The sequence below is a fragment of the Salmo salar genome, unplaced genomic scaffold (assembly GCF_905237065.1).
Source record: "Salmo salar unplaced genomic scaffold, Ssal_v3.1, whole genome shotgun sequence".
Classification (NCBI taxonomy): domain Eukaryota; kingdom Metazoa; phylum Chordata; class Actinopteri; order Salmoniformes; family Salmonidae; genus Salmo; species Salmo salar.
The window spans coordinates 153908-178123 of NW_025547820.1; the positions used below are offsets into that span (position 1 = coordinate 153908).

Here is a 24216-nt window from a genome sequence, read left to right on the forward strand (position 1 = left end):
AACTAAGGGCCATGAAGTTATGGAGTACTGGTGGGCCGTAACTAAGGGCCATGAAGTACTGGTGGTCCCGTAACTAAGGGCCATGAAGTACTGGTGGTCCCGTAACTAAGGGCCATGAAGTACTGGTGGTCCCGTAACTAAGGGCCATGAAGTACTGGTGGTCCCGTAACTAAGGGCCATGGAGTACTGGTGGTCCCATAACTAAGGGCCATGAAGTACTGGTGGTCCCGTAACTAAGGACCATGAAGTACTGGTGGTCCCATAACTAAGGGCCATGAAGTACTGGTGGTCCCGTGGCTAAGGGCCATGAAGTACTGGTGGTCCCGTGGCTAAGGGCCATGAAGTACTGGTGGTCCCGTAACTAAGGGCCATGAAGTACTGGTGGTCCTGTGGCTAAGGGCCATGAAGTACTGGTGGTCCCGTAACTAAGGGCCATGGAGTACTGGTGGTCCCGTAACTAAGGGCCATGAAGTACTGGTGGTCCCGTGGCTAAGGGCCATGAAGTACTGGTGGTCCCGTGGCTAAGGGCCATGAAGTACTGGTGGTCCCGTAACTAAGGGCCATGGAGTACTGGTGGTCCCGTAACTAAGGGCCATGAAGTACTGGTGGTCCCGTAACTAAGGGCCATGAAGTACTGGTGGTCCCGTAACTAAGGGCCATGAAGTACTGGTGGTCCCGTGGCTAAGGGCCATGAAGTTATGGAGTACGAAGAGAACACTGTTTCTCCTTGTCTCTCTGGTCCCTCTGGTTGTGTCCTAAATGGCACCTTATTCCCTATATAGTGCACTACTTTTGACCAGGGCCCATTAGTGCAGTATATAGGAACTAGTGTCCCATTTGGGAAGCATCGTCTGTCTGTCTGAGGTCTTTGAACGCTCTGTGTAATTGCAGTGGCAGGATGACTGGAGCTGTCCAGTCTATTCCTAACCAAACAGGAACAGGAATACACAGAGAGTGCTACTGCTGTAACTCAGAGGTTAAATTGAGACGGAGGCTGATGCTCTTCTTGGCAGTGAGGTATGTATATTCCAGGAGGACCTGTAACAACAATGGTTGACTAGAGTCTTACAGTTCTCCAGACAGGCTGGCAGACAGACAGACAGACAGACAGACAGACAGACAGACAGACAGACAGACAGACAGACAGACAGACAGACAGGATGGCAGACAGACAGACAGACAGACAGACAGACAGACAGACAGACAGACAGACAGACAGACAGACAGACAGACAGACAGACAGACAGTAAAACACAGAGGAGGCAGGCTGGAAGGCAGACAGTAAAAGACAGGCAGGCTGGCAGACAGACAGCAAAAGACAGAGACAGGCTGGCAGACAGAGACAGGCTGGCTGGCAGACATAGAATAAACACACAACAGCAGCCATCTCCTGCTGCTTTAGGACTGGACAGTGTGTCCGTGTGTGTCCGTGTGTGTCCGTGTGTGTCCGTGTGTGTGTGTCCGTGTGTGTGTGTCCGTGTGTGTGTGTGTCCGTGTGTGTGTGTAAAGGTAACAGTATCATCGTGGTCTCTCTCTATTAATAGGAGCCTCAACCAACCAGCCAATGCTGTACAGAGTTACAATGTCACATACATTCCTCAGGGAGCGGTGGGGCTGGAAGGACAAGTGAGATGTTTCTGCTTGACAAACATCTAAAGTATGTGGACAAATATGCCTGCAGATATCCGGCTCGGCCCCAGGATGCTTGGTGGTGGTAAGACCTGGTAGCTCAGCCCCAGGATGCTTGGTGGTCTACATGGACAAGTTCTGGCCTGGTTTAGATCTTATCTGTCGGAAAGATATCAGTTTGTCTCTGTGAATGGTTTGTCCTCTGACAAATCAATTGTAAATTTCGGTGTTCCTCAAGGTTCCGTTTTAGGACCACTATTGTTTTCACTATATATTTTACCTCTTGGGGATGTCATTCGAAAACATAATGTTAAATTTCACTGCTATGCAGACGACACACAGCTGTACATTTCAATGAAACATGGTGAAGCCCCAAAATTGCCCTCGCTAGAAGCCTGTGTTTCAGACATAAAGAAGTGGATGGCTGCAAACTTTCTACTTTTAAACTCGGACAAAACAGAGATGCTTGTTCTAGGTCCCAAGAAACAAAGAGATCTTCTGTTGAATCTGACAATTAATCTGGATGGTTGTACAGTCGTCTCAAATAAAACTGTGAAGGACCTCGGCGTTACTCTGGACCCTGATCTCTCTTTTGAAGAACATATCAAGACTGTTTCAAGGACAGCTTTTTTCCATCTACGTAACATTGCAAAAATCAGAAATTTTCTGTCCAAAAATGACGCAGAAAAATTAATCCATGCTTTTGTTACTTCTAGGCTGGACTACTGCAATGCTCTACTTTCCGGCTACCCGGATAAAGCACTAAATAAACTTCAGTTAGTGCTAAATACGGCTGCTAGAATCCTGACTAGAACCAAAAAATTTGATCATATTACTCCAGTGTTAGCCTCCCTACACTGGCTTCCTGTTAAGGCAAGGGCTGATTTCAAGGTTTTACTGCTAACCTACAAAGCATTACATGGGCTTGCTCCTACCTATCTTTCCGATTTGGTCCTGCCGTACATACCTACACGTACGCTACGGTCACAAGACGCAGGCCTCCTAATTGTCCCTAGAATTTCTAAGCAAACGGCTGGAGGTAGGGCTTTCTCCTATAGAGCTCCATTTTTATGGAATGGTCTGCCTACCAATGTGAGAGACGCAGACTCAGTCTCAACCTTTAAGTCTTTACTGAAGACTTATCTCTTCAGTAGGTCCTATGATTAAGTATAGTCTGGCCCAGGAGTGTGAAGGTGAACGGAAAGGCTGGAGCAACGAACCGCCCTTGCTGTCGCTGCCTTGCCGGTTCCCCTCTTTCCACTGGGATTCTCTGCCTCTAACCCTATTACAGGGGCTGAGTCACTGGCTTACTGGTGTTCTTCCATGCCGTCCATGGGAGGGGTGCGTCACTTGAGTGGGTTGAGTCACTGACGTGGTCTTCCTGTCTGGGTTGGCGCCCCCCCCTTGGGTTGTGCCATGGCGGAGATCGTTGTGGGCTATACTCGGCCTTGTCTTAGGACGGTAAGTTGGTGGTTGGAGACATCCCTCTAGTGGTGTGGGGGCTGTGCTTTGGCAAAGTGGGTGGGGTTATATCCTGCCTGTTTGGCCCTGTCCGGGGTATCATCGGATGGGGCCACAGTGTCTTCTGATCCCTCCTGTCTCAGCCTCCAGTATTTATGCTGCAGTAGTTTATGTGTCGGGGGCTAGGGTCAGTCTGTTACATCTGGAGTATTTCTCTTGTCTTATCCGGTGTCCTGTGTGTATTTAAATATGCTCTCTCTAATTCTCTCTTTCTCTCTTTCTGTCTTTCTCTCGGAGGACCTGAGCCCTAGGACCATGCCTCAGGACTACCTGGTATGATGACTCCTTGCTGTCCCCAGTCCACCTGGCCGTGCTGCTGCTCCAGTTTCAACTGTTCTGCCTGCGGCTATGGAACCCTGACCTGTTCACCGGACGTGCTTGTTGCACCCTCGACAACTACTATGATTATTATTATTTGACCATGCTGGTCATTTATGAACATTTTAACATTTTAACATTTTGACCATGTTCTGTTATAATATCCACCCTGCACAGCCAGAAGAGGACTGGCCACCCCTCATAGCCTGGTTCCTCTCTAGGTTTCTTCCTAGGTTTTTGGCCTTTCTAGGGAGTTTTTCCTAGGGAGTTTTTCCTAGCCACCGTGCTTCTTTCACATGCTTTGCTTGCTGTTTGGGGTTTTAGGCTGGGTTTCTGTACAGCACTTTGAGAATATCAGCTGATGTACGAAGGGCTATATAAAAATAAATTTGATTTGATTTGATTTGGTGGTAAGACCTGGTAGCTCAGCCCCAGGATGCTTGGTGGTGGTAAGACCTGGTAGCTCAGCCCCAGGATGCTTGGTGGTGGTAAGACCTGGTAGCTCAGCCCCAGGATGATTGGTGGTGGTAAGACCTGGTAGCTCAGCCCCAGGATGCTTAGTGGTGGTAAGACCTGGTAGCTCAGCCCCAGGATGCTTGGTGGTAAGACCTGGTAGCTCAGCCCCAGGATGCTTGGTGGTGGTAAGACCTGGTAGCTCAGCCCCAGGATGCTTAGTGGTGGTAAGACCTGGTAGCTCAGCCCCAGGATGCTTGGTGGTAGTAAGACCTGGTAGCTCAGCCCCAGGATGCTTGGTGGTGGTAAGACCTGGTAGCTCAGCCCCAGGATGCTTGGTGGTGGTAAGACCTGGTAGCTCAGCCCCAGGATGCTTGGTGGTGGTAAGACCTGGTAGCTCAGCCCCAGGATGCTTAGTGGTGGTAAGACCTGGTAGCTCAGCCCCAGGATGCTTGGTGGTGGTAAGACCTGGTAGCTCAGCCCCAGGATGCTTAGTGGTAAGAGCTGGTAGCTCAGCCCCAGGATGCTTGGTGGTAAGACCTGGTAGCTCAGCCCCAGGATGCTTGGTGGTGGTAAGACCTGGTAGCTCAGCCCCAGGATGATTGGTGGTAAGACCTGGTAGCTCGAAGACACAGGATGCATGGCACCCTATTCCCTACATACAGTAGTGCACTACTTTTGACCAGGGCCCATAGGAAATAGGGAGCCCTTCGAGACAAACCGCAGGCTGTGTATAACTGTCTATAAACTAAACTGTGGCAGCAGGATGTGGCTGAGAGGCGAAAACAGCTTTTACAATGGAGCTAACCCCTCCCTGCACATCACCAGGCTATGCCAGACCAACATTCCATTTATTAATATAGAACACTGTGGACTCACACAGAACCATCAGAACTCTGGGAAACAACAAGTGAATTCTAGAAGCTGATGTGGTCTGACAATCATTAATATAGAACACTGTGGACTCACACAGAACCATCAGAACTCTGGGGAACAACAAGTGAATTCTAGAAGCTGATGTGGTCTGACAATCATTAATATAGAACACTGTGGACTCACACAGAACCATCAGAACTCTGGGGAACAACGAGTGAATTCTAGAAGCTGATGTGGTCTGACAATCATTAATATAGAACACTGTGGACTCACACAGAACCATCAGAACTCTGGGGAACAACGAGTGAATTCTAGAAGCTGATGTGGTCTGACAATCATTAATATAGAACACTGTGGACTCACACAGAACCATCAGAACTCTGGGGAACAACAAGTGAATTCTAGAAGCTGATGTGGTCTGACAATCATTAATATAGAACACTGTGGACTCACACAGAACCATCAGAACTCTGGGGAACAACAAGTGAATTCTAGAAGCTGGGAGTGTTTTGATCATGGAATAGTTTTAACACTGAACACAGTTCCTCTTCATAACTAGTTAGTGAACAGACTGGACTGTTTATATTCTTAGTACGAGACCAACATGGGATCCTGACAGATGACTGGGTCATACAGCACAGGGGTGTACGGTACAAGCTTCACCCACAATCACACACGCGCACACACACGCACACGTTCAGTTTCTATGCTTCAGTCATGCTTTAATTCCAGACCTATGTAAGGAGATGTTGTGTTACTCTGTTAAGTGAAAGGTCTGTTTAGTATGAGTCCATAGCTATCCCCTGTTTAGGATGAGTCCATATCTATCCCCTGTTTAGGATGAGTCCATATCTATCCCCTGTTTAGGATGAGTCCATATCTATCCCCTGTTTAGTATGAGTCCATATCTATCCCCTGTTTAGGATGAGTCCATATCTATCCCCTGTTTAGTATGAGTCCATATCTATCCCCTGTTTAGTATGAGTCCATATCTATCCCCTGTTTAGGATGAGTCCATATCTATCCCCTGTTTAGGATGAGTCCATATCTATCCCCTGTTTAGGATGAGTCCATATCTATCCCCTGTTTAGTATGAGTCCATATCTATCCCCTGTTTAGGATGAGTCCATATCTATCCCCTGTTTAGGATGAGTCCATATCTATCCCCTGTTTAGTATGAGTCCATATCTATCCCCTGTTTAGTATGAGTCCATATCTATCCCCTGTTTAGTATGAGTCCATATCTATCCCCTGTTTAGGATGAGTCCAGATCTATCCCCTGTTTAGTATGAGTCCAGATCTATCCCCTGTTTAGTATGAGTCCATATCTATCCCCTGTTTAGTATGAGTCCATATCTATCCCCTGTTTAGTATGAGTCCATATCTATCCCCTGTTTAGGATGAGTCCATATCTATCCCCTGTTTAGGATGAGTCCATATCTATCCCCTGTTTAGTATGAGTCCATATCTATCCCCTGTTTAGTAGTGAGTCCATATCTATCCCCTGTTTAGGATGAGTCCATATCTATCCCCTGTTTAGTATGAGTCCATATCTATCCCCTGTTTAGTATGAGTCCATATCTATCCCCTGTTTAGTATGAGTCCATATCTATCCCCTGTTTAGTATGAGTCCATATCTATCCCCTGTTTAGTATGAGTCCATATCTATCCCCTGTTTAGGATGAGTCCATATCTATCCCCTGTTTAGTATGAGTCCATATCTATCCCCTGTTTAGTATGAGTCCATATCTATCCCCTGTTTAGGATGAGTCCATATCTATCCCCTGTTTAGGATGAGTCCATATCTATCCCCTGTTTAGGATGAGTCCATATCTATCCCCTGTTTAGTATGAGTCCATATCTATCCCCTGTTTAGGATGAGTCCATATCTATCCCCTGTTTAGGATGAGTCCATATCTATCCCCTGTTTAGGATGAGTCCATATCTATCCCCTGTTTAGGATGAGTCCATATCTATCCCCTGTTTAGGATGAGTCCATATCTATCCCCTGTTTAGTATGAGTCCATATCTATCCCCTGTTTAGGATGAGTCCATATCTATCCCCTGTTTAGGATGAGTCCATATCTATCCCCTGTTTAGGATGAGTCTATATCTATCCCCTGTTTAGGATGAGTCCATATCTATCCCCTGTTTAGGATGAGTCCATATCTATCCCCTGTTTAGGATGAGTCCATATCTATCCCATGTTTAGGATGAGTCCATATCTATCCCCTGTTTAGTATGAGTCCATATCTATCCCCTGTTTAGTATGAGTCCATATCTATCCCCTGTTTAGGATGAGTCCATATCTATCCCCTGTTTAGGATGAGTCCATATCTATCCCCTGTTTAGAATGAGTCCATATCTATCCCCTGTTTAGTATGAGTCCATATCTATCCCCTGTTTAGGATGAGTCCATATCTATCCCCTGTTTAGGATGAGTCCATATCTATCCCCTGTTTAGGATGAGTCCATATCTATCCCCTGTTTAGGATGAGTCCATATCTATCCCCTGTTTAGGATGAGTCCATATCTATCCCCTGTTTAGGATGAGTCCATATCTATCCCCTGTTTAGGATGAGTCCATATCTATCCCCTGTTTAGTATGAGTCCATATCTATCCCCTGTTTAGTATGAGTCCATATCTATCCCCTGTTTAGGATGAGTCCATATCTATCCCCTGTTTAGGATGAGTCCATATCTATCCCCTGTTTAGTATGAGTCCATATCTATCCCCTGTTTAGTATGAGTCCATATCTATCCCCTGTTTAGGATGAGTCCATATCTATCCCCTGTTTAGTATGAGTCCATATCTATCCCCTGTTTAGGATGAGTCCATATCTATCCCCTGTTTAGGATGAGTCCATATCTATCCCCTGTTTAGGATGAGTCCATATCTATCCCCTGTTTACATGAAAGCTTAGAGAAAAGCTGTGTACTTTCCCAGACTCTGGTTTTCCACACAGTCTGTCCATTGTCTTGTATGTCTGTCTGTCTGTCTGTCTGTCTGTCTGTCTGTCTGTCTGTCTGTCTGTCTGTCTGTCTGTCTGTCTGTCTGTCTGTCTGTCTGTCTGTCTGTCTGTCTGTCTGTCTGTCTGTCTGTCTGTCTGTCTGTCTGTCTGTCTGTCTGTCTGTCTTGTCTTCAGACCCTGAATCCCCTCATCCAATTGATTGGTCACACATTCACAGATCACAGATCCCACCATGTGATGCGAGCATGACTCTTCTAACCACATCACAGGCCTCTGAAAGATGGCTGACTGTGTCCTACAGTACTGACACAGAGAGATATTATAGAGGGAGATGGCTGACTGTGTCCTACAGTACTGACACAGAGAGATATTATAGAGGGAGATGGCTGACTGTGTCCTACAGTACTGACACAGAGAGATATTATAGAGGGAGATGGCTGACTGTGTCCTACAGTACTGACACAGTCAGTGTATAGTGTAGTATCATATAGTGTAGTATAGTATCATATTGTATAGTATAGTGTAGTATCATACTGTGTAGTAGCATACTGTATAGTATGGTGTAGTATCATATAGTATAGTATCATGTAGTATCATATAGTATAGTATAGTGCAGTATCAGTAGTGCGGTATCATATTGTATAGTATAGTATCATATAGTATAGAGTAGTATCATATTGTATAGTATAGTATCATATTGTATAGTATAGTATCATATTGTATAGTATAGTGTAGTATCATATAGTATAGTATAGTGTAGTATCATATAGTATAGTATAGTATCATATAGTATAGTATAGTGTAGTATCATATAGTATAGTATAGTGTAGTATCGTATAGTATAGTGTAGTATCATATAGTATAGTATCATATAGTATAGTATCATATAGTATAGTATAGTGTAGTATAATATAGTATAGTGTATTCTTACCTGTGCGATTCTGCATTTCAGCTGAGCTCTCTCCAGTTCCCAGGCACATCTGTCCTTAGTGTACTGCAGCTGTAGCTCGCTCCTCTTGGACTCCTCTCTCTTCACCTCTAGCTGCACCTCCTCCACTACAGTCTTAAGATCCAACAAAATCCTTCTGTTCTCCCCTCCCTGAGAATCAATACAGCAACACAGAGTTAGCTGTTCTCCCTGAGAATCAATACAGCAACACAGAGTTAGCTGTTCTCCCTGAGAATCAATACAGCAACACAGAGTTAGCTGTTCTCCCTGAGAATCAATACAGCAACACAGAGTTAGCTGTTCTCCCCTCCCTGAGAATCAATACAGCAACACAGAGTTAGCTGTAGCTGGTGTTCCACAATACATACATTCAGAAAACACTCAGAACAAAAACAAAATCGTAGTAGTGAACCAGAAGTATCATCTAAAACTTGTGAATAGAATATCTACCTGTGCTGAAGTGTGAAATTATTTTCAAAATTAGGCCTACTTGTATCTCAGCAACTTGTCTTAAAAGTATCTCCTTCTGTCGAATCCATTCTTCCTTGTCCTGTCCGTGGCGTTTCTTTAAGTGCTGAAACTTGTGTTTCAGACGGGAGTGATGAGTCCCCGGTTCTTGCGTCCGATCCACTGATGTTCCAACCGTTCCAGAATGAGACCGTTCGGTGAACTGAGTGACTGTTGGCGGGGAGGAGAACGTCCTGAACGGGCTGCGACTCTTCTTCCCTCTGCCCCTCTCTCTTTCTCTTTCCAACCGGGAGCAGGGAACGAATTCCCAGTCCTGCGCTGGCACGTACCCACCGCCGCCGCCTCCACCTCCTCCACTACCCAAATCTGACCCATTTCCGAACGCAGCATTCCACATTTCTCAACGCGCAGTGACAAACAAACACAAACTGATGACAGCCTTTCGGTTGACCGGGGGGGCTTTCGGTTGTAGTTGCAGCAGCATAATTATCCGAAACCGGAGATTTCCCCGGACGTGTCCGTTTCTCTAAACGCTGAACCAGGAGCAGTTTGAGGCCATGCAGCGATGTGCGTATTTGTCCCTTCCATGTCACCGCGCCGTTGCCAAGGTCAACAGTCGGTCATTATGCGGCGGAACTCTACTGATGCTATCTGGATTTATTATCCAAACTTCTTTAGGCTAGTCATTATTCCTACGGTAAAATACTACGGTTACCGGCCAGGCTCCTGCCCTGTGCAGCGCGCTGTGTGGGTGACGAACACCCAGTAGGTTGTTGATACGGGGACAGGACGGGTACCCAATAATACACCTAGTCCACTGATGTAAGAGTTGGGGGACTATTTTTACACCCTGTAACCATGTATATCATTTTACTCAATAACCCCACCGGGTAACGTAGACTACTAAGTAACGGAGCCGGGAGTAGGTCGCGCGGAAGCCCCCCCGGTTGAATAAATATGAATTAAATCACGTCTGTTTACTACCGGGACGATTATTGTCGCGGGGCTCTGACTGCGGAATGTGGATCAAGTGGTAGACTAGACTATTCAAAGGGTTGTAACCGTGACCGTGGCGATAAATGTGTTCAGCTCGCTGGTTATAGTCTAATGGGTGTTTATTGGCTTCACACGCAAAATCAGAAGCCAAATGTTGCACAGCCTGTCAATACACACACACACACACACACACACACACACACACACACACACACACACACACACACACACACACACACACACACTCTTGCAGTTGATCCACGTTTCTGTATTCGCAGTTAGTCTGCATCCTATTTTGATATAAGGCTGTGCTCCGTTATTTCACAAGAACCCTTTCATTGCCTTCAAATCTCTGAATAGATTCGGGACATCTGAAAACATCTTACCTGTTATGCAATGTCCAGCTGTGTAATATCATAAAGTTATCCAAAAACACCAAAATAAGCTATCCAACAAAAAACCGGGTCTTTCTGGTCAGTTGTTAATGAAAATCAGAGTGGTCCCTAAATCCAACGGAAATAACCGTCTTGGTCTGACTTGTCTTTATTTTTTCCTGATGCTTTTTCATTGGACAACTCGACCAGACGAGCCACGAAGAAGCCCCCGCGTACTTCTCCCTCACAGCTGGTCTTAATACCGTTTATGACGTCACATACCCACCGCCGGATGAGAATCGCCGTGTGTTCCGGTCTCAGTGGCCAATAGAACTTACGGGATATTAACAAGACCACATCCAACACAAATCAAATGTTATTGGTCATGTGCACATATTTTACAGATGTTATCGCAGGTGTAGCGAAACGTGTATGTTTTCTAGGTCCCAACAGTGCATTATTACAACAGTAATACCTAACAAAAACACAACAATACACCCCAAAAAATATCAGAACGAGCAATGGAATGTATGTATATGATGGTGTGTATATACACATTATGACAATATACAAATAGAAAAGGTGTGTACAGCAGTAGTTATATAGGATGAGCTTTGACCAGAATACAGTATGTAACAGTCTAGCTTCCGTCCCTCTCCTCGCCCCAACCTGGGCTCGAACCAGGGACCCTCTGCGCACATCAACAACTGACACCCCACGAAGCATCGTTACCCATCACGCCACAAAAATCCGCGACCCTTGCAGCGCAAGGGGAACAACTACTTCAAGGTCGCAGAGCGAGTGACGTCACCCGATTGAAACGATCGCGCACCACCGCTAACTAACTAGCCATTTCACATCGGTTACATATATATAAGTGACCAGTGTTCAATGACTATGTACATAGAGCAGCTGTTAGTATTTTTCATTTAGTTTATGTAGCACATATTTCTTACTGTTTAAAACTCTGTGTTGTTGGTTAAGGGCTCGTAAGTAAACATTTCACAGTACTCCAGGTGAACGCTCTGTTGATGGATTATGTGTCCCTAACACTGCTATACTGTACATGCATGAGCACTATACATAGGTAGGTACTGTGTAGGTTTACAGACTGGGCCTCCTATACACCCACAGCAAACTGTTGTTCCTTCCTGCCTTTTGCATCAGAGTTCTGGGGGACCTCTAAAATAAGGTTAGATAAGGGACCATTTACTGTTAACCTTGTCTACTCACCTAATAATATACAGTGTCTCAGTCCCAGAGGTGTGTGGTCTCAGTCCCAGAGGTGTGTGGTCTCCTCCAGTGTCTCAGTCCCAGAGGTGTGTGGTCTCAGTCCCAGAGGTGTGTGGTCTCAGTCCCAGAGGTGTGTGGTCTCAGTCCCAGAGGTGTGTGGTCTCCTCCAGTGTCTCAGCCCCAGAGGTGTGTGGTCTCAGTCCCAGAGGTGTGTGGTCTCAGTCCCAGAGGTGTGTGGTCTCAGTCCCAGAGGTGTGTGGTCTCAGTCCCAGAGGTGTGTGGTCTCAGTCCCAGAGGTGTGTGGTCTCAGTCCCAGAGGTGTGTGGTCTCCTCCAGTGTCTCAGTCCCAGAGGTGTGTGGTCTCAGTCCCAGAGGTGTGTGGTCTCAGTCCCAGAGGTGTGTGGTCTCAGCCCCAGAGGTGTGTGGTCTCAGTCCCAGAGGTGTGTGGTCTCAGTCCCAGAGGTGTGTGGTCTCAGTCCCAGAGGTGTGTGGTCTCAGCCCCAGAGGTGTGTGGTCTCCTCCAGTGTCTCAGTCCCAGAGGTGTGTGGTCTCAGTCCCAGAGGTGTGTGGTCTCAGTCCCAGAGGTGTGTGGTCTCAGCCCCAGAGGTGTGTGGTCTCAGCCCCAGAGGTGTGTGGTCTCAGCCCCAGAGGTGTGTGGTCTCAGCCCCAGAGGTGTGTGGTCTCAGTCCCAGAGGTGTGTGGTCTCAGTCCCAGAGGTGTGTGGTCTTCTCCAGTGTCTCAGTCCCATCGGTGTGTGGTCTCAGTCCCAGAGGTGTGTGGTCTCAGTCCCAGAGGTGTGTGGTCTCAGTCCCAGAGGTGTGTGTGGTCTCCTCCAGTGTGTGTTGAAAGCGTGTAAATAGTAACTGCTGAAACGTGGAATAGTGTCCCGTATCACGTGTGACCTTAGATGGGAATGTTCCAAAAGAAAAAATACAAACCAAATAAAAATATGACTAAACAAAAAATATGTGTCTATGCAAAGTGAGACGGACGTTACAGGACGAAGAAGAGAGTAAAGAGGAAGACGAGTTTGAAGATGGTGGTATAGGAGAGTGAAGAGAACAGGACGAGGATGAGGATGAGCAGAATGATGGGTTGAAACATCTAGATGGGTTAATAGGACAGAGAAGGAGGACGAGTCAGGAAAACAGAATGGTAGAAAGACAGGAAGAGAGAACAGATTAAAAGCAGGTTAAACAATACTGACATTCAGACCAAATAGAGGCCTGTCCTACAGTAGATGTAATACTGACATTCAGACCAAATAGAGGCCTGTCCTACAGTAGATGTAATACTGACATTCAGACCAAATAGAGGCCTGTCCTACAGTAGATGTAATACTGACATTCAGACCAAATAGAGGCCTGTCCTACAGTAGATGTAATACTGACATTCAGACCAAATAGAGGCCTGTCCTACAGTAGATGTAATACTGACATTCAGACCAAATAGAGGCCTGTCCTACAGTAGATGTAATACTGACATTCAGACCAAATAGAGGCCTGTCCTACAGTAGATGTAATACTGACATTCAGACCAAATAGAGGCCTGTCCTACAGTAGATGTAATACTGACATTCAGACCAAATAGAGGCCTGTCCTACAGTAGATGTAATACTGACATTCAGACCAAATAGAGGCCTGTCCTACAGTAGATGTAATACTGACATCGTCCACAATGCATACATGTAATGGGTGTGTGTAAGTGTCTGCCAGGGTTTCCGTTAGGAAATGTGGTGACGGACATTTTAATTTACCGGACATTTAATAAGGAGGGAGGGGGAGGGGGGAGGGGGCAAAAGGCCAACGGAAACCCTAGTGTGTGTCTAACTCTGTTCAACTTACAGACAGTGGTTCCTCTTCCTCTTTGTCCTCTGGCTTGGGGACATCCAGTCTGTCTATAAATCCCTGCAGCTCCTTCCTGAAGGCCTTCATCTGAGCGGTGATCCTGTACAACAACTCATGTTCTCTGACGGTGCTCCCTTCCTCCTCGTAAAGCTCCCCGTTGGAGACCATATAGACCCGGGCCTCAGCCATGATGGTACCGGTGTCCGCTATCAGCCTGTCGATGGTCCGACCCAGCCGCTCTGCTTCTAGACGGATGTCTACCATCTGCTGCCGGTCCTTCAGGCTGCGGGGGAGGAAACGGCCCTCGGGGGTGTAGAGGGAGCGCGTGGGGGTCAGGCACCGGATGTTACGCACCTGGATTGGTAGGGAGACGGGATAACCTTAGGATTAGCTTCGGGCTTGTCAGCTTCACTGTATTTAATACACAAAGCCATTATTGGGTTTACTGTGGTACGTGTATCACCTCGTCCGAGTCGCACTCCCCTCCGACGGGGCCTTCTCGTTTACGGTGGGGTGGGAAGCGCGATGAGGTGGAGGCGTCATCTCCTCCGTCACTCTCTGCGTCACTTTCCCGGGGGCTGGCCCTGATGCCCAGGTGTGATGCCAGGTCGTAGCGCTGCATGTTGGACAGCAGGACACGGTTCTCATACTGCATCTGCATCACCTGTAGAGGTAAGGAGACAGGATAGCATTATGTTAGCGTCAGAGACAGGATAGCGTTATGTTAGCATCAGAGACAGGATAGCATTATGTTAGCGTCAGAGACAGGATAGCGTTATGTTAGCGTTAGAGACAGGATAGCATTATGTTAGCGTTAGAGACATGATAGCATTATGTTAGCGTCAGAGACAGGATAGCATTATGTTAACGTCAGAGACAGGATAGCATTATGTTAGCGTCAGAGACAGGATAGCATTATGTTAGCGTCAGAGACAGGAAGGCATTATGTTAGCGTCAGAGACAGGAAGGCATTATGTTAGCGTCAGAGACAGGATAGCATTATGTTAGCGTCAGAGACAGGATAGCATTATGTTAGCGTCAGAGACAGGATAGCATTATGTTAGCGTCAGAGACAGGATAGCATTATGTTAGCGTCAGTGATGGATAGCATTATGTTAGCGTCAGAGACAGGATAGCATTATGTTAGCGTCAGAGACATGATAGCATTATGTTAGCGTCAGAGACAGGATAGCATTATGTTAGCGTCAGAGACAGGATAGCATTATGTTAGCGTCAGAGACAGGATAGCATTATGTTAGCGTCAGAGACAGGATAGCATTATGTTAGCGTCAGAGACAGGATAGCATTATGTTAGCGTCAGAGACAGGATAGCATTATGTTAGCGTCAGAGACAGGATAGCATTATGTTAGCGTCAGAGACAGGATAGCATTATGTTAGTGTCAGAGACATGATAGCATTATGTTAGCGTCAGAGACAGGATAGCATTATGTTAGCGTCAGAGACAGGATAGCATTATGTTAGCGTCAGAGACAGGATAGCATTATGTTAGCGTTAGAGACAGGATAGCATTATGTTAGCGTCAGAGACAGGATAGCATTATGTTAGCGTCAGAGATGGATAGCATTATGTTAACGTCAGTGATGGAGCATTATGTTAGCTTCAACTGTCAGCTTCATTTCAATGAATTCAGGAAGTAAACTGAAATTCCACTTCCAATGTGTTCTCAGTGAGAAGCATGGAGGGAAATTGGAATTGGAATTCCAGGTAACTTCCTGAATTGAAGGAATTAAAATGGAAGTGACCCCAACCTTGCACAGAAGAAGAAAAAAAAAAATACACAGAGCATTGTGGGTAGTGTAGTCCATCATGCTGCCTCACCTTGCCACTCAGCTCGTTGATCTGCAGCCTGGCAGCCTTTAGCTCCTCCTGCAGGACCTCCACCTTGACCCGGTCTGCAGCCGCTCCGACACCACCACCTCCTCCACCACCAGCGCCGTGCCTGGAGCCCTCCTTGTACTTCAGCTTGTTCAGCTCTCCCGTCACCTAAAAGAACGATATAGTGGGCGATTGAAACAGGATGTACTTTAGTAAAACTACCTTAAAGCTTAAATCACTGACTGTATATGGTTCTGGATTAAAGAACGTCTGTTAAATCTGTGGTTCTCAACCTGGGGTACGTGTCCTGTGTCCTTTCCCCAGGAGATACATGGTAAACCTTATGAGACCAGGTGTCCTTCCCCCAGGAGATACATGTTAAACCTTATGAGACCAGGTGTCCTTCCTCCAGGAGGTACATGTTAAACCTTATGAGACCAGGTGTCCTTCCCCCAGGAGGTACATGTTAAACCTTATGAGACCAGGTGTCCTTCCCCCAGGAGGTACATGGTAAACCTTATGAGACCAGGTGTCCTTCCCCCAGGAGATACATGGTAAACCTTATGAGACCAGGTGTCCTTCCCGCAGGAGGTACATGTTAAACCTTATGAGACCAGGTGTCCTTCCCCCAGGAGGTACATGTTAAACCTTATGAGACCAGGTGTCCTTCCCCCAGGAGATAAATGTTAAACCTTATGAGACCAGGTGTCCTTCCCCCAGGTGGTACATGTTAAACCTTATGAGACCAGGTGTCCTTCCCCCAGGAGGTACATGTTAAACCTTATGAGGCCAGGTGTCCTTCACCCAGGAGATAAATGTTAAACCTTATGAGGCCAGGTGTCCTTCCCCCAGGAGGTACATGTTAAACCTTATGGGACCAGGTGTCCTTCCCCCAGGAGGTACATGGTAAACCTTATGAGACCAGGTGTCCTTCCCCCAGGAGATAAATGTTAAACCTTATGAGACCAGGTGTCCTTCCCCCAGGAGGTACATGTTAAACCTTATGACACCAGGTGTCCTTCCCCCATGAGATACATGGTAAACCTTATGAGACCAGGTGTCCTTCCCCCAGGAGGTACATGGTAAACCTTATGAGACCAGGTGTCCTTCCCCCATGAGATACATGGTAAACCTTATGAGACCAGGTGTCCTTCCCCCAGGAGATACATGGTAAACCTTATGAGACCAGGTGTCCTTCCCCCAGGAGGTACATGTTAAACCTTATGGGACCAGGTGTCCTTCCCCCAGGAGGTACATGGTAAACCTTATGAGACCAGGTGTCCTTCCCCCAGGAGATAAATGTTAAACCTTATGAGACCAGGTGTCCTTCCCCCAGGAGGTACATGTTAAACCTTATGACACCAGGTGTCCTTCCCCCATGAGATACATGGTAAACCTTATGAGACCAGGTGTCCTTCCCCCAGGAGGTACATGGTAAACCTTATGAGACCAGGTGTCCTTCCCCCATGAGATACATGGTAAACCTTATGAGACCAGGTGTCCTTCCCCCAGGAGGTACATGTTAAACCTTATGAGACCAGGTGTCCTTCCCCCAGGAGGTACATGGTAAACCTTATGGGACCAGGTGTCCTTCCCCAGGAGGTAAATGTTAAACCTTATGAGACCAGGTGTCCTTCCCCCAGGAGGTACATGTTAAACCTTATGAGACCAGGTGTCCTTCCCCCAGGAGGTACATGTTAAACCTTATGAGGCCAGGTGTCCTTCCCCCAGGAGGTACATGTTAAACCTTATGGGACCAGGTGTCCTTCCCCCAGGAGGTACATGTTAAACCTTATGAGACCAGGTGTCCTTCCCCCAGGAGGTACATGTTAAACCTTATGGGACCAGGTGTCCTTCCCCCATGAGGTACATGTTAAACCTTATGAGACCAGGTGTCCTTCCCCAGGAGGTACATGGTAAACCTTATGGGACCAGGTGTCCTTCCCCCAGGAGGTACATGGTAAACCTTATGGGACCAGGTGTCCTTCCCCCAGGAGGTACATGTTAAACCTTATGGGACCAGGTGTCCTTCCCCCAGGAGGTACATGTTAAACCTTATGGGACCAGGTGTCCTTCCCCCAGGAGGTACATGTTAAACCTTATGAGACCAGGTGTCCTTCCCCCAGGAGGTACATGTTAAACCTTATGACACCAGGTGTCCTTCCCCAGGAGGTACATGGTTAACCTTATGAGACGTTGCTACGAGGGGGTGTTGAGAGAGAGAGATAAATGTGATCAGTAACGACAAATACTCTACTATATGATTCACACGTAGAATGTAAACGGCTTCTTTCCAAATTGCACCCTATTCCCTATATAGCACACTAGTTTCAACCAGAGCCCTTTGCTCCCTGGTCTAAAGTAGTGCACTATATAGGGAATAGGGTGCCATTTTGGGACTAACACTGTTGTTCTCCTCTACATCCTGCAGTAGTAGTGCACTATATAGGGAATAGGGTGCCATTTGGGACGCCACCTTGTTGTTGTCCTCCTCTGCGTCCTGCAGGTTCCTCCTGAGCAGCTCTGCCTCGTCCTCCACCAGCTGTAGCTGCTGTCTCAGCTCCCTGAGTTCCTCTCCCTGCTCCCTGCTGCAGCCATGCTCAGCCGAGCCTCCAGCCACCTCATCCCTGGTAACGCATCGATCAGCACGTCGATCAACACATCCATCAATCAATACATCAATCAATACATCCATCAATCAATACATCCATCAATCAATACATCCATCAATCAATACATCCATCAATCAGCACGTCGATCAACACATCCATCAATCAATAAATCGATCAACACATCCATCAATCAATAAATCAATCAACACATCAATCAATACATCAATCAATCAATACGTCAATCAATACATCAATCAATCAATACATCAATCAATACATCAATCAATCAATATGTCAATCAATACATCAATCAATCAACACATCAATCAATACATCAATCAATCAATACATCAATCAACACATCCATCAATCAATGCATCAACCAATCAATACATCAATCAACACATCAATCAATCAATACATCAATCAATACATCAACCAATATATCAACCAATCAATATATCAATCAATATATCAACCAATCAATGATCAATCAATCAATACATCAATCAATACATCAACCAATCAATATATCAATCAATATATCAACCAATCAATGATCAATCAATCAACACATCAATCGATACATCAATCAATATATCAACCAATCAATATATCAATCAATATATCAACCAATCAATGATCAATCAATCAACACATCAATCAATACATCAATCAATATATCAACCAATCAATACATCAATCAATCAAATGTATCTTGTTTATTTACAAAGACATATGGAGATCTGAGAGGATTTGATTGGTATAAGCAATATGGGGAAACTTTTATCAAGCCTATCAGAGAGCAGGGTGGAGCTACTACCATATTGCTGACAGCTGTCAAATCCTCTCAGATCTCCACAAGTGCATCAAGTCTATAGGCTTTAGGGTTTAGGGCGTAGGGTTTAGGGGTCCGTTGGGTCTACCGGTCTCTCCTCTCCTCCAGTTCAGGCCTCAGTCCTCTATTCTCCACCTCCCTCCCTCCCTCCCTCCCTCCCTCCCTCCCTCCCTCCCTCCCTCCCTCCCTGTCTCTCATGTCCTCCAGTTCAGCCTTCAGTCCTCTATTCTCCACCTCTACTCCCTCCCTCCCTCCCTCCCTCCCTCCCTCCCTCCCTCCCTCCCCTCCCTACCTGTCTCTCATGTCCTCCAGTTCAGCCTTCAGTCCTCTGTTCTCCACCCCTCCCTCCCTCCCTCCCTCCCTCCCTCCCTCCCCCCTCCCTCCCTCCCTCCCTACCTGTCTCTCATGTCCTCCAGTTCAGCCTTCAGTCCTCTATTCTCCACCTCCCTCCCTCCCTCCCTCCTCCCCCTCCCTCCTCCTCCCTCCCTCCTCCCTCCCTCCCTCCCTCCCTCCCTCCCTTCCTCCCTCCCTACCTGTCTCTCATGTCCTCCAGTTCAGCCTTCAGTCCTCTATTTTCCACCTCCAACTCTACGATCTTCCTCCCCAGGATGTTGGCTTCCTCCTCCACCAGCCTCAGTCTCAGTTTCAGCTCTGACTCCCGGGTGGTAGCTGGTCCACCAGCCTCTCCCTTGGGCCCAGGGCTATCCACATCCCCGTAGAAAGAGCGATACTTCTGCAGCTCGTGTTCCAGCCGGTCCTTCTCCTTGTCAATTTTAGCCATCTTCTTCCTCATTAAAATGGCTTCCTCCTTGATGAAGGCCAACTGGCATTTCAGATCTTCGTTGTCCTCCTGAAGGAGAGAAGAAGAATATAATATATATATATGTTTTGGTCTCGTCTCTTTCGTCATTATAGTTTGACGAATAACAATGATGTAAAACATTGTTGAAAATAGTGCCGTACTTCTATTGGAGTCTGTGGAATCCTCTTCTCTTTCTGAACGTCCCTGCCTCCTCTCCTCTTCAGTGACAGCTGCAGAGAATAAAGATGGAATCATCAGCCCACCTGTTAACTGTTGTACATGACTGGTGGAATCTGTCGTGGACAGTACCATGTTCTTTACAGGACAGGCTGTTAATCATTAAAACATGACTCTCGGGAAACCTCTTAACTAACAAGCTTGTGATGAGTAACCAGACCCTGTGTTAACTCCCTGAGCTAACGTCTCGGCTTTAGCTCGGCAGGCTTAACACGGTGTTGTGGCACGCAGGAGACCTGGGTTTGAATCCAGCTGGTCACGTGACACTGCGGAACCTTGCCCTCCCTGACAGCAGGTGTCCTCATTACCTCCTTCTCCAGCTGGTTGTGCAGGGCCTGCTTGGTCACCTCCACCTAACCCTAACCCACCACCCTAACCCTCCCCTGTCTACCCCTGTCCCCCCCCCCCACCTCACCCCATCCCTCCCCCTCATCACCTCCTTGGCCTTCTCCAGCTGGTTGTGCAGGGCCTGCTCAGTCACCTCCACCTAACCCTAACCCACCACCCTAACCCTCCCCTGTCTACCCCTGTCCCCCCCCCACCTCACCCCTTCCCTCCCCCTCATCACCTCCTTGGCCTTCTCCAGCTGGTTGTGCAGGGCCTGCTCAGTCACCTCCACCTAACCCTAACCCACCACCCTTACCCTCCCCTGTCTACCCCTGTCCCCCCCCACCTCACCCCTTCCCTCCCCCTCATCACCTCCTTGGCCTTCTCCAGCTGGTTGTGCAGGGCCTGCTCAGTCACCTCCACCTAACCCTAACCCACCACCCTAACCCTCCCCTGTCTACCCCTGTCCCCCCCACCTCACCCCTTCCCTCCCCCTCATCACCTCCTTGGCCTTCTCCAGCTGGTTGTGCAGGGCCTGCTTGGTCACCTCCACCTCTATCAGCTTTTGCCTTAGCTTCTCGTTCTCCTCCTCTGTCTTCGTCCTTTTCTCCTCCACATTCTCCAACTCATGGTGCAGACGCACTGACACATCCTTCGCTACCTAGAGAGGGGGGGGCGGGGGCAGAGAGACAGGGAGGGAGAGAGACAGGGAGGGAGAGAGAGGGAGAGAGACAGGGAGGGAGAGGGAGAGAGAGAGAGGGAGGGGTAGGGAAGTGGAGAGGGAGGGGGAGGGAAGTGGAGAGGGAGGGGGAGATGGAGAGAGAGAGGGATGGAGGGGGAGAGCGAATGGGAAAGGGAGGGGGAGTGGGGGAGGGAGAGGGATGGAGGGGGAGAGAGACAGGGAGGGGGAGATTTATTTAAATTGATTTTTTATAAATTTGACAGGATTTCTTAAAACCTGTTTTTGCTTCGTCATTATGGGGTATTGTGATGTCATTATGGGGTATTGTGATGTCATTATGGAGTATTGTGATGTCATTATGGGGTATTGTGTGTAGATTGATGAGGATTTGTTTTTATTTAATCCATTTTAGAAAAAGGTTGCAACGTAACAAAATGTGGAAAAGGTCAAGGGGTCTGAATACTTTCAGAATCCACTGCATATGTAACTGTATATACACAAGCATTTTGGGAATAGAATGGCATTTGGATCAAACCAAATAGCATTCATCACATCCACAGTTCACAGCAGACACAGTCTAGACAACATTACCGTCAGGTCCCACCCTATGACATATAGTCTAGACAACATTACCTTCAGGTCCCACCCTATGACATATAGAGTCTAGACAACATTACCCTATGACATATAGAGTCTAGACAACATTACCCTATGACATATAGAGTCTAGACAACATTACCCTATGACATATAGAGTCTAGACTACATTACCCTATGACATATAGAGTCTAGACTACATTACCCTATGACATATAGAGTCTAGACAACATTACCCTATGACATATAGCGTCTAGACAACATTACCTTACGACATATAGAGTCTAGACAACATTACCCTATGACATATAGAGTCTAGACAACATTACCCTATGACATATAGAGTCTAGACAACATTACCTTATGACATATAGAGTCTAGACAACATTACCTTCAGGTCAAACCATATGACATATAGAGTCTAGACAACATTACCCTATGATATATAGAGTCTAGACAACATTACCTTCAGGTCCCACCCTATGACATATAGAGTCTAGACAACATTACCTTTAGGTCCCACCCTATGACATATAGAGACTAGACAACATTACCTTCAGGTCCCACCCTATGACATATAGAGACTAGACAACATTACCTTTAGGTCCCACCCTATGCCATATAGAGTTTAGACAACATTATCCTATGACATATAGAGACTAGACAACATTACCTTCAGGTCCCACCCTATGACATATAGAGTCTAGACACCATTACCCTATGACATATAGAGTCTAGACAACATTACCTTCAGGTCCCACCCTATGACATATAGAGTCTAGACAACATTACCCTATGACATATAGAGTCTAGAAAACATTACCTTCAGGTCAAACCCTATGACATATAGAGTCTAGACAACATTACCTTCAGGTCCCACCCTATGACATATAGAGTCTAGACAACATTACCCTATGATATATAGAGTCTAGACAACATTACCTTCAGGTCCCACCCTATGACATATAGAGTCTAGACTACATTACCCTATGACATATAGAGTCTAGACAACATTACCCTATGACATATAGAGTCTAGACAACATTACCCTATGACATATAGAGTCTAGACAACATTACCTGATGACATATAGAGTCTAGACAACATTACCCTATGACATATAGAGTCTAGACAACATTACCTGATGACATATAGAGTCTAGACAACATTACCTTATGACATATAGAGTCTAGACAACATTACCTTCAGGTCAAACCCTATGACATATAGAGTCTAGACAACATTACCCTATGACATATAGAGTCTAGACAACATTACCCTATGACATATAGAGTCTAGACAACATTACCCTATGACATATAGAGTCTAGACAACATTACCTTATGACATATAGAGTCTAGACAACATTACCTGATGACATATAGAGTCTAGACAACATTACCTTATGACATATAGAGTCTAGACAACATTACCTGATGACATATAGAGTCTAGACAATATTTCCTTCAGGTATTTTAACAGACCTAACACATTGGTCAATCTAAGCACAGGCAGTAGCGCTATAGGTTCATTGGTGTGTTAGAAATATTTTTTCTATTTTCAATATCACAATTATCGCCGCACTTGTTGGCATTGGTGCGAAAGGACTTGGTTTAATGAATAAACAAGTTGTGGGTGTCTCGAGGCTTGGCCCCTCACTGAAATGCAATGGTTCATTGGATCAGTGTTAAACTTTGCACATACACTGCTGCCATCTAGTGGCCAAAATCTAAATTACTTTATGGGCCGGAAAATAGTTATCCTAGAGTCTAGACAGCGTCTTACCTTCAAGTCCTGCTCCAGGGCCCTCAGTAGCTCTCCGTCTACCTCTCCCGTCTGAGCGAACCTCATCCTCTTCCTCTCCGCCTTCCTCAGACGGTACTGGAGAATCCGGCAGTTCTTATTGGCTCGCTCCAGCTCGCGATGCATGTCCTGCAGCTGGCACGCGTCCTCTTCGTAGAACGTGTCTCTCATCTCGTCCATCTCCGCTCTCATCTCCTCTATCTCAGTCTAATGGGAATGAATGAGAGAGAGAAAGAGAGAGATGGAGAGGGACACAGCAATTAGAGGCATCAATAAAACATTATAGAGGCAACAGCAAAGGCGTCATGCCCATAGGGGCACAGGGGCACGTGCCCCCTCAGATTTGTGCTGTAAATATTACTTTTTTTAACTATAATTTTTTTTACATATATATATATATATATATATATATATATATATATTATTTATTTTTTATTTTTTTCTTCTTTTTTTTCTTCTCTGTAATACTACTAGCCACTTTTAGGAAGCAATTTTATGAAGTTGGCTTTAGCTAGCCCAGATAGGTTCCCAATCTCCCAACCTCATAACTAGCTACCAAGGAGCCATTTTCAGGCTATAAAGTTAAGAGTAGCTAGCTTGTCTAACTATCTTAGCTGGCATGCCTGCTGGCAAGGCAGGTAGACTTTAGAAAACCAATCAATAACTAAATGTACTGAATAAGACTCACATTCCTTTCAATGTTTTACCCAGATTTGAGCAGAGATGCAGAAAAGCATATTTAGTTTCATTAAAAAAAAGAGCCACCAGTAAGGAGAATAGAAACATCTCAAGAGGTTTAGATATGCAGAGGAATATATATATATATTGGACATATAATTAAGCATA

At 46.3% G+C, this 24216-nt stretch overlaps 1 protein-coding gene and 1 long non-coding RNA gene across 3 annotated transcripts in view; one reads left to right on the forward strand and one right to left on the reverse strand.

The window, feature by feature from the left end:
• LOC106593623 (uncharacterized) overlaps positions 1 to 24216 on the reverse strand; it is a 43111-nt gene that overhangs the window by 18394 nt on the left and 501 nt on the right. For both annotated transcript variants that reach the window (XM_045711613.1, XM_045711614.1), the window contains exons 2-10: positions 23353 to 23577; positions 20792 to 20950; positions 19887 to 19955; positions 19457 to 19773; positions 17950 to 18100; positions 15477 to 15641; positions 14100 to 14300; positions 13634 to 13990; positions 8701 to 8868 (exon numbers count right to left, since the gene is read on the reverse strand). In XM_045711613.1, the coding sequence (XP_045567569.1) occupies positions 8701 to 8868; positions 13634 to 13990; positions 14100 to 14300; positions 15477 to 15641; positions 17950 to 18100; positions 19457 to 19773; positions 19887 to 19955; positions 20792 to 20950; positions 23353 to 23577 (1812 nt within the window). The remainder of the gene's footprint in view (positions 1 to 8700; positions 8869 to 13633; positions 13991 to 14099; positions 14301 to 15476; positions 15642 to 17949; positions 18101 to 19456; positions 19774 to 19886; positions 19956 to 20791; positions 20951 to 23352; positions 23578 to 24216) is intronic.
• On the forward strand, positions 12214 to 12667 carry LOC123732459 (uncharacterized). The gene is made up of 3 exons (XR_006763165.1): positions 12214 to 12295; positions 12330 to 12505; positions 12562 to 12667. It is a non-coding gene; the product is annotated as an uncharacterized lncRNA (long non-coding RNA).